The sequence below is a fragment of the Oreochromis niloticus genome, linkage group LG18 (genome assembly GCF_001858045.2).
Source record: "Oreochromis niloticus isolate F11D_XX linkage group LG18, O_niloticus_UMD_NMBU, whole genome shotgun sequence".
Taxonomy (NCBI): domain Eukaryota; kingdom Metazoa; phylum Chordata; class Actinopteri; order Cichliformes; family Cichlidae; genus Oreochromis; species Oreochromis niloticus.
Genome location: NC_031982.2, coordinates 30225757 through 30237237, shown reverse-complemented (window position 1 = coordinate 30237237; position 11481 = coordinate 30225757). Strand labels below are relative to the sequence as shown.

The 11481-nt window shown below is 40.4% G+C and overlaps 1 protein-coding gene across 1 annotated transcript; it reads right to left on the bottom strand.

Moving 5' to 3' along the window:
- Positions 1 to 1985: 1985 nt before the first annotated feature.
- LOC106097593 (tripartite motif-containing protein 16-like) lies at positions 1986 to 4158 on the bottom strand. Its single transcript, XM_025900690.1, has one exon. The coding sequence runs from the start codon at positions 3909 to 3911 to the stop codon at positions 2457 to 2459; it is 1455 nt and encodes a 484-aa protein (XP_025756475.1). The 5' UTR covers positions 3912 to 4158; the 3' UTR covers positions 1986 to 2456.
- Positions 4159 to 11481: the final 7323 nt, after the last annotated feature.

Below are 11481 nucleotides of genomic sequence, written 5' to 3'. Positions count from 1 at the left end.
TGTGCTGGGAGTCAAAGCAAACCTTCTGACAATGGCATGTATCGTTGTGCCATCCTGAAGGAACTGGACTACACGTGCAAACTCTATCCAGATATCACCTCATGCTATCAGTAGTGACTTGATGCTACATGAAAGTGTTTTTATTTTTTGAGTAGTGCATTTAAAAAGCAAAAAAGAATTCTGTCAAGAACCAAACTAAATGTAAACTCAAGTTCAGGACATCAGAATAAAAGTTCAACAGGTGTATTAAAGCCACAAACAATCAGCAAAGACTGAATTATGAATATTTTGGTGTCTTCTTTCTGAGTGGGGCGAGCGAGTGGGGCAGGCAGGTGAATCCAAATAGATTTCCTTCATGTGTTTCTCTGCACAGGTTAGCAACTATGAAGAAGCTCAGAAGAGAAACATTTAAGTCTAAAAGAGAAAACTGAATTTCTCATAAACCCCAAAACACAGAACATGATGGTCAAACTACACGACCAAAGTAGGAGCAACAATCTGGCAGCAACTGAGAGAAATCTTTAGCCTTGAGTAGTGGATGAGTCATCACAGATATGTGATTACTAGTGATGGGTTGTATCGTGCCGATGCTTCAGACCGTGTGTCGAGAAATCTTGAAACTCCTTAGTTCCAAGATCCTTAGTTTGTGTTTTTTTTGGCCGTGTGATGTCACCAATGATGTTTGAAGCCTTGTTGGTTCAGGAAGTGTTTCGAGTATTGGTGCGATTTATGAATGTATAAATAGCTCAATGGATCCACTGACACTCTGTGGGTTAGTGTGGGCGATTTGTTGGTTTGTGGATGATAAAGAGGTGAATTGTGTTAAACTGCTGCTTATTTTGATGGAGCCTGTCAGAAAGAGAAAGTTCCCCCGCGTGGGAACATTTTGATCTGATTTCTCCCAATAAGGTAAATACACTTTCATCAATATTATTACATTTATTTCATTTTTGTTATGCAATGGACTATATATTTTATCAGGTTCCATTTTATTGTCATGTTACACAGCCTCAATACACCAAACAAAAACTGAAATTGTATTTATATGAATGATGCATGCATTTAAGATGAATTTATTTCTTTTACGTGGCAGTCATTCCCACGACTGCATTCTTACAGGAGACTTTGGAGTGTTTTACAAATTGATCAAAAGGTGGAGAGAAAGATAAAACAGTAGCTTGGCACAAGAGAGCAAGGAGAAAATGACAGCTTCTGTTCCACTGCTATACATATACTGTACTTACTGATGAAAACTTTCTACTTCCCACAGGACCTTCAGTCATTTCTGACAGGAAGTTTATGCCCATCCTTTAATACTTATGGATGAGGTAACATCAGGCAGCAGTCACATCCACGTTTGTGCTCTACTTGCATAAGGTGATCTCTGCACATCCAGAATATGCTCACCTCATGGACCTGAAACTTTCCTGTCCATAACGCACTCCAAGGCACATGATCTCACATGTGAGGTAAACCTAAGCAGCTCCTTAGACTACCATGAGCTGGATGACTGAGAACCTGCACAGACATCTGTGAGGTAAACACATTTTTCTGTGAGCATAATTATGTCAACTCTAGATTTCATGTGCTGATTCAGGAATCTTTACATTTATTCTGTTTTAGAGCAGGTGGAGAGGAGGAACCAGATGGGAGCAGGTTCCACTTTGGGTCAGGAAGTGGAATAAGTGATTACCTTTTTGTCTCAGCTTGTCATCACCGTCACCGTTACTGTTTCAGTGCAGCCAAATTCATGATGTAACTGACATGATTTTCTCTGGTTGTTATGAACAAGTCTAACACTGTGGTTTAAATGTGGCACATATGCTTAAAAATCACAGAGCGACTGCTGAATCTTCTGCTCTAAACATGAACTCTGAACTTTGTGATGCTTCAGGAGGAAAACTGCTTCAGTTATTCTCTCAGATTAGTTTCATATTTTCTGCATCAGATTTGAGTGAGATCCTGGAATGAAGACAGACGAAAAGACTTTGTTCAAAGTTTGATTTATAGTCAAACCTTCCAGTTTATTCACACAATAAAACATCAACACAATATATGAATTCATTCATTAAAATCACAGTTTTTCCTCATTTGTTTGATGATTTTGACAAAAACAAACACAAACACACACACATGGTCTGACATACTCATAAAGAGAAATGTCGACATTTTTCAATACAAATATTCCAGAAAAATTTAGAGGATAGAGAAGTTTACATTTTCATGTGGAGAAATATTTTAGTAAATCAAAATGATGCTGAGCAGTGATAGCCTCCATAAACAGTCACAGGAAAGATCTCCTTTAAAAACTCAGAAACATCAAGAGAACAACTAGAAGATGTGGAGGTACCACCCATAATGTTTGACTGACAGCTGATCTCTGTGCAGAAATGATGGAGAGAAAATAAAATGAAACTAAAATACAGATTTAAACCCACAATATGAAAGACTTCAGTCTATTTCAATTTAATCAACTCAGCAGTGTCTCCATAAAAATTAAACCAAAGTCCAGCATAGAGCGGCTGAGTGAATGTGGTCTGGACTCTGTGGAGGAGAGTCATGGTTTCAGAGACGCTGTAGAAGGACAAAATACCTGCTCTGTGATCCAGGTACACTCCTACTCTGGAGGAACGAGGACCTGAGACAGGAGTTTGGATGTTGTTGTACTGAAATATATAATTGTTGTTATAATAATGTAATGCCCAAGATTTGTCATTATGTCCAAATACACATTGATACCCTGTTCTGCTGATATTCTTGTATGCGACTGCTACATCAACTCCCCCTCTCCACTCCACCTCCCAGTAACAACGTCTAGTCAGACTCTCTCTACTCAGGACCTGAAACCACCAAGTGAATCTGTCTGGATGATCAGAATAAGACTGTTGTTGTTCCATTAATGTTACTTTTCTGTTCCCCTCTGATAATAACAGCTGTTTGTTTGCTGTGTTTGGATCCAGTGTGATTTCACATGAATATTTTAAGAATCCAGCTCTGGTCTTTGGCTCTGGTGGATCTGACAGTAAAACATCCACTTCAGTGACTGTCAGTGAGATGTTTGTCCATTCCTCTCTCAGAATGTCCTGTAGTTTATCTCTGACCTCTGACACAGCTGCTGTCACAGCCTCAAAGTAGCTCAGAGGACGGATATTGATGCTGGATGAGTCTGTAGACTCACTGAGTGCTGACAGTGAGGGGTAGTTGTGTAGAAACTGGATGTGATCCTCTGTGTGTGAGAGCTGCTTCAGCTCAGCATCTTTCCTCTTCAGCTCAGTGATCTCCTGCTCCAGCTTCTCCTCAAGCTCTTTGACTCGACTCACTTCAGTTTCCTGCTGGGATCTGATCTGCTGCTTCACATCAGAGCTTCTTTTCTGGATGAGATGGATCAGCTCAGTGAAGATCTTCTCACTGTGCTCCACTGTTTGATCAGCAGACTGATTGATGGCCTCCACCTCCTGTTGAAGCAGCTTCACATCTTTCTCTCTGTCCTGGATTCTCTGCTGGATGTTTTGTCGACTCACCTCCAGCTCTCTCTGCCTCTCAGTCCTTTCTGCTGCAGCTGAGACTGTGTCGTGGCCTCTATGTTCATCCACAGGGCAGAGATAACAGATACTCTGCTGATCAGTACGGCAGAACATCTTCATCACCTCATCATGACGAGAGCAGATGTTCTCCTGGAGCTTCTTGGAGGGATCCACCAGCTTGTGTTTCTTTAATGGAGCCACATCATAATGAGGCTGAAGGTGTTTCTCACAGTAAGATGCCAGACAGAATAAACAGGACTTGAAGGCTTTCATTTTTCTTCCAGTGCAGAAATCACAGGCCACATCTTCAGGTCCAGCATAGCAGTGATCAGCAGGAGCAGCTTGGAGTCCAGTCTTCTTCAGCTCCTCCACTAAATCTGCTAACATGGTGTTTTTCACCAGGACAGGCCTCGCTGTGAAAGTCTGTCTGCACTGAGGGCAGCTGTAGATTTTCTTCTTTTCCTCTTCATCCTAGAAGCTTTTAATACAGTTCATGCAGTAGCTGTGTCCACAGGGAATAGTCACCGGATCCTTCAGTAGATCCAAACAGACTGAACAGCAGAATTTTGTTTGGTCCATTTGATTCATGTGCTGTGCCGTTTCACCGTCTCTCAGTGACTGTCAGACAGTTTCACTTCCTGTGAGCAGAAACAACCTCTGTGCTCTGAAGGGAAACAGATCTCTGCTCTTGTTCACCTCCTACAGGAAATGAGGCTCACCAGCAACTGCATTTACACCATGTTGTTTAGACCCATCCTGATACAGACACATCTGTGAAGGGAGGCACCAACGAGTTATAAAAGGCTTATTTTATTAGTTCCAGGGTTTGTTATGTTTGATTTACAGTATGCAGTAAAAACTTTGACCTAGCTAACCTTGTTAACTTGTAACTCAGTTTCTACAAAATGCCCTTTATTGATGAGTTAATGAAAGTGTACTTCATGATCATTTTTTTCTATAAGGAAGTAATTTTTCTTTCAGCACATAGACACAGCATGATGATAAATACAAGGACCTTGAAAATATGGTGTAAAATGTTGCAACTGGTCAGAAGGAAAAAACAAAATCACACAAACTTGGAAGAGTTTGCCAGATTGTACAAAATGAAATGACAATGCACAGATGCAAGGATAACCATGGCTACATCCTTGTGTATTAAAGAGGATTTTGTATTTTGTATCACAAGACAGGATAAGACGGCTGATCAACTCTTCTAAACAAGGCATTTTGTAGAGGGTTTAACTCTCAGTTCACTCCAAACTCCTCAGTCACCTCTCTGTCTGGACGCTGGTCACAACTACAAAGTTTGCATTCTTCTCCTACAACCATCTCTTTGGATTCAGTCATCACTCTGCTCCTACCTGCCTGTCCTTCTGCCCGCTGTTTTCTCTGGAAACTCTGGAGCTCAGCACCACTCCTCCATCACTCACCCAGACACCCACTCGGCTATCCACCCCCTCCTCCCGAGCATCTCTCCTCCACCTGTAAGTAAGCTCAGACCCATCAACCCATTGACACATTGAATTAATTATTTAATGTATGTATTTATTTAATTTAAGTAAGCCAAGACAATGCATTTTAAAACACAAAAGGCAATGGTGGTGCTGTATGTAACTGTAAGTAAAGTTTTAAAATACCCCGTTTCTCTGTCACAAACTACCCTTTTAATTTTATTTTAGCTGAGAATGTAGTGGCGTAATCTTCAAATATCTGGTCAGGTTGTCATGTTTGTTTCCATGTCATGGAACATGTTTGTAACAGTGATCCGATGTTTTCGGAGATGTCGCTAGCTTCTCTAACAGTCAGCAGACAGAGTGTATCGAGCTCACAGCCCCGGTTTTCCAGGTTAACTGTTTCTTTTTATTTTAATGTTAACCAGATAGATTTGTTTACATATTCAGATCTTCATGTTCCAGATGTTGCATCTGCAGATTCTCATTTTCACCAAACTGTCGTCTCTTTCCGTCAGTGTGTCATCATGCGGTTTAACAAGATTAATGAATGAATGAATGAGCCTTTATTTGTCGCTTGCAGTTGCCTGCAGTGAAATTGGACCCCTTCCAACCATACATACATTACACAAACATCACATTGGGGAGACAGGTCAGAACAGGTAACTTTTAGAGAAAACAATGAAATGTACAACACAATAGGGGAGAGGGGGAGAAAAAAAAGAGAACTCTACCCAGACTGAGCTCCTGGTAGGAGATCAGTTTGAGAACAGAAAACAAAAAAACTCCTCAGCACAAAAACCTCATGGACCTTCACACCTTTGCACCATAAAAGAAAAAAGAGTCAAAACACAGACTTCTAATCTGGGAGAATTTGTTGTTCCAGCCATTCAGCCTTGGATCATTCCAGCTGGCCACGGGCAGCTGCATGAAGATAAAACTGCATTCCAGTTTCACAGATGATCTAATGTCTATCACTGGTCCCCAGATCGATCGATTCCCCGTTGCAGAGTCGCGAGCTTCTCCAAGATCTTATCCATATTGTGTTCAATAAGCACAGTCTGAGTACTCACGGCCCTGCCCATCGCATCAATCATGCCGGACAGCCTTCTGGGATCTTGAGCAGCTGTACCACTTTCTTTATTCTTCGATAAGCCAGGGCCGAGCCAACTCTGACCAGCCAGAGCCCCGTTATCATGGTTCCAAACAGTGTTGGTCAAGTTAGTTGAAAAAAGTAATCCGTATCTAATTGCTGATTACTTCCCCAAAAAAGTAATCCCGTTACTTTACTGATTACTTATTTTCAAAAGTAATTAATTACTTAGTTACTTAGTTACTTTTTAAAAACATGATTTACAACCTGAATAGGTGATAAAGCGATAGATCTTTCAGCCCAATTCTACTTTTTCTGCATAATCCATCATACAAAATGTAATCAAATGGAAACGTCTCTTTTTAAAACTTGTTTTATTAGTTTTAATCTTTTAACTTTATTCATGAAGCAAAAATTAAATTATATGCAACATTCTCTGACTGGAAGAAATTTGTTTAACATTTAAACCTATTTTCTGCACATTCCAGCACATAAAATAAAATATTGTTTTGTGTTTACACTCACTCTTTCAAATAGATGCAAGTAAAACACAGCAGAAAATAAATAAAGTCAAAGACTAGCGGTCCTGTTGCTCTATTTTCACCTGTAAAGCGGGAGTGGGGTAGGCGGAGGTTTACCCTGGTGCAGGTGTGCCGCAGCGGTCAGTGGAAGAATCCACGAGTTTCTCTGTGAATTTCCCATTACGTGGTAGCGCACTCGCTGCTTGCTTGGAAGGTTAAGGGTTTTTTTCGCTGTAAAAAGAAGTTTTCTTCCCACACACAACGGACACTAATGTTTTTGTCACTTTTTATGGAATCAAATTTAAAGTAAGGTCAGTACTTCCACGCTTTAAACGCTGCACGCTCATACTCTCTCCCGCACTCAGTATAATATCCATTGTTGATCTGCAGACAGCTGTTGTCACGAACGTTGCACTCGCTTACGTCACTGTCATGAGACATTCTCGCAAAAAACTCACGGTTTTAGTAACACAGTAACGCAGCGTTCCTACGGGAAAGTAACAGTAATCTAATTACCGTTTTTGCAATAGTAATCCCTTACTTTACTCGTTACTTGAAAAAGTAATCGGATTACAGTAGCACGTTACAAGTTACAAGTAAAGCGTTACTGCCCATCTCTGTTTCCAAATAGGTAGATGTCTTTCAAACGCCCTCCATTAAGAGTTTTGCCAGACACACGACACTCCACTTCTCCCAGCCGTTGTGTGTCTGGCAGCAAATGTCTCTGCAGGACGATCGGGCTCCCTCGAGCCCAGGCTTTTCATAGAAAAGAAAGTGTCAATTTCAGTAAGACACCAGTTGATCAAAGCTTCAGGGTTATCTACTCAGGGAATGTGTGTAACACACAATGTGTGTAATACACAATAACATAAGCATCTACCCAATAACACAGGCATTTACATTTACACAAGAAAGATATGTACAAGTTATACATACACATGCGTACATACGCATACACCCATACTTACTACTTACCCATACTTACGTTACTCATTTGAACCACTGGAACTCAGGTCAGCCTTCTCATACTCCTCAGCTCACTCATGTCTCCTCCCCCTCAAAACTCACCTCTCTCCACCTGCAAGTAAGCAGTCAGTTTGATTATCACCGTCTCTTCTACACGATAACCGTTTGCCTCACTAACCCCTTTTCCCTCTCTCCTCAGTGTGATCACTTGACATTATCAACCTCGCTCCAAGTCCCCCTCTTCAGGCTCAGACATCAAATGACATGAATTCTTTAAAAGAATCAACATCATCTTCTCAGGCAGCATCGTGGTAGTTTTAAAAATCTTTTAAATGTCTTCATTAGTCCCATGCAAATGTACCCCTAATCTGGAGCAACCCTGACATACTACAAAACAATAACATGATTAACTTCCCAGATTGGAGTTGTAAAGGAATTAAATGCTTGGAACATATATTAGAATGAAAAAACATGGAGAGCATGCTGTACTTGCTAGGAACAGATGATGGAGGATTCCTCTTCAAGCACCTTTTGACTGTGGGTGACCAAACCACCCGGTGGCCAGAGGTGGTCCCCTCTGACAGAGGCCCCTGGTTTGTTATGGAGCTTTGGTCTGGGGGCCAGGGTCCACCGCACCATCGCATACAACCTGCAAGCTAACAGTATGTGAACGGTTCCACAGGTCGCTTAAGGCTGCGCTCCTTGCTTTCCTAAAAGATGACAACTGGGTTGACCACACCTCCGTGGGTTTTGCTGGGGCTGCGCTAAGTGGTGAAATAGGATATTGACGCATCCCCAGCTGAGGTGGTTCTCAGTCAGGTCCTCCGCGTTCCTGGGGAATTCTTGCCCGAAAAATAATTTCCTGGGAACGCTGGAATGAAGATGTTAGAAAAGACTTTGTTCAACATTTTATTTACAGTTAAACCTTCCAGTTTATTCACACAATAAAACATCAACACAATATATGAATTCGTTCATTAAAATCACAGTTTTTCCTCATTTGTTTGATGATTTTGACAAAATCAAACACAAACACACACACATGGTCTGCCATACTCATAAAGAGAAATGTTGACATTTTTCAATACAAATATTCAAGAAACATTTGAGAGAAGTATGTAAACATAGAGAAGTTTACATTTTCATGTGGAGAAATATTTTAGTAAATCAAAATGATGATGAGCAGTGATAGCCTCCATAAACAGTCACAGGAAAGATCTCCTTTAAAAACTCAGAAACATCAAGAGAACAACTAGAAGATGTGGAGGTACCACCCATAATGTTTGACTCAGGGGCGATTCTAGGATCAGAGCTTTGGGGGTGCTGAGCACCCAGAGAGCTGCCCAGCCAGGCAAGATAAACTTTACTCGTCACGATGAGACTTCTTCCTGTCTCTGTCAGTCCCTGCATCCCTAAATGTCTCCAGTTGTCCCGAGTTCTCTCTGACTGTTTCCTTGGTGCATTTAAACCCCCGTTCCTCCCTGTCCTCATCGTCTGTTGTCTTCGTCTCCATTATCAGTTATAATTTTACCATCTCTGTGCAAGTCTGCAAATTTCTTTATTAAATCATAAGATTCTTAAATTCATCAAGTCTCTCTCTGCCTGGGTCCTCGTCACAAAACATGACATCACTGTTTTGTACATTTTAACACCATTTAATCCCCACATTTGTGAAAGAAAAGCAAAACACTTTTTTAAAGTATGTAACAAAACCATCAAATCAGATAAAGTTTATTTAAATGCTGCACACAAAGAATGGATTGGAATAAAAAAAAAATACATATCCTAACCGTAATTACTGGGGGAGAATAATGAATGATGCTCATAGTGAGTAAAAAGTAAACTGAGTGCATGTTTTTGGACAGAGATTCACTTTTAATGTGTATGTATAATATAATACAGATACATAAAAATACACTCCAAAAATAGAGTCCTTGAAATGTACAAAATATTAATTAAAAAAAATATATAAAAATGGAGGCAACTTTGCCTATGGTACAGTGTATACTATGTATGAAAAGATCTTTACTGCAGATACTACAATGGCTCTGCAGATTTTTTATTTTATTTTAACCTGTATCGCCTCACCTTGAGGTTGGCAAATCACTTTTTGGTGGTCTACTCTCTGTTTAACAGTTTCTGTTTTGCCTGTCACTGTTCCCTGTCTGTTTTCTTCCTGACCTTGTACTTTCTCCTCACGTTCCCCTCTTTCCTCTCTCCCTCTTTGGACTGACAATCATACAAATAGATTGTTTTCAATTAGATGAAAAAATTACATTAATATGAAAAAATACTATTAAGATCACTAATAAAAGTCCTCTCTCAGTGTACTTTCAACCAAAAGGCAAATAACCAAACCACATGTACATCTAATAAAAGATATAAATATTGAAACACTGATCCAACATTATCCTTTATTGACGGATCATTTGTTCTTACACTTTTACCTGAATGTGGCTCCTGGGTTTAATATCGGCACATTCACATATAACAAAATAACCAGCTTCTCTCATTCTATTTCAAACAGGACAGTGGCAACAACAGTAGGCTACTGACAATTTTAAGTGTTAGATTTTAAATAGGCTGTATAACTTTCAATGGGAGCAAAAGGACGGTCAAATGTCGCTGAATTTACTACAGAGCAGGACGGATTGTAGGGTAGCAAACATTGTTGGAAAACACGTTTCCCACACTGCAGGTTACCTGGTGTAATGTTTTTCAGCTAAAAAGAAACATGGTCTGACTCCTACCGAACTATATAAAGAGTAACTGAAGGTTAAATGCAGCTAATATGTCCTGTTTTAAGCCAGGCACTTACACCTCCGCTCCGCTGCGTCTCAGCTACCATCGCTCTGGCAGCAAGGGCGCTAGAGCCAGAGTAGGGGAGAGGCGAGGAGGAACAAACCATTTTGGGAGGGGGGGGGATCTACACTTCTGTTGTTAAAATGTTACGTCTCAACCAAGTACTGTATGCTTTTTGTATTTTTAGTAGTGTGTCACACAAACAGCAAATATTGTCCAAAGAAAGTAAGAAATCTTTGGGGGTGCTTCAGCTGGTTTGACTGACAGCTGATCTCTGTGCAGTGTAGAAATGATGGAGAGAAAGTAACATGAAACTAAAATACAGATTTAACCTCCTAGGACCTGGTGTCCACATATGTGGACATCACATTTTTGGGTTATTTAGACTAAAATACTCAATTTTGCTCTACATGGGCCTGATATCCACTTACGAGAACATTAAACTGCCACTTTAAACAAATATCCTCATAGGTGGCTCTCATTTTTTTTAAAACAAAAATAAGGTACAAAAAAAAAATCTGGTAATTCTTTTTTTTTTACATTCTTTGGGCACCAATATACCCAAATATCAAAGAGAAATTAACAATGCATGCCGTGGAAGAGTTCGGGTCTTAAGAGGTTAAACCCACAATATGAAAGATTTCAGTCTATTTCACTTTAATAAACTCAGCAGTTTGTCCATATTTATAGTGAAGCTTCAGTCCAGCATAGTAAAACCTCAGTCCAGCATAGAGCGGCTGAGTGAATGTGGTCTGGACTCTGTGGAGGAGAGTCATGGTTTCAGAGACGCTGTAGAAGGACAAAATACCTGCTCTGTGATCCAGGTACACTCCTACTCTGGAGGAACGAGGACCTGAGACAGGAGTTTGGATGTTGTTGTACAAAAATGTATAACTGTTGTTGTTACAATCTAATGACCAAGATTTGTCATTATGTCCAAATCCACATTCACTCCCTGCTCTGCTGATATTCTTGTATGCGACTGCTACACAAACTCCTCCCCGTCTCCACTCCACCTCCCAATAACAACGTCCAGTCAGACTCTCTCTACTCAGGACCTGCCACATCTCAGACAATCTGTCTGGATGATCAGAAAAAAACATATGTATAGGTTTTACTCTTAC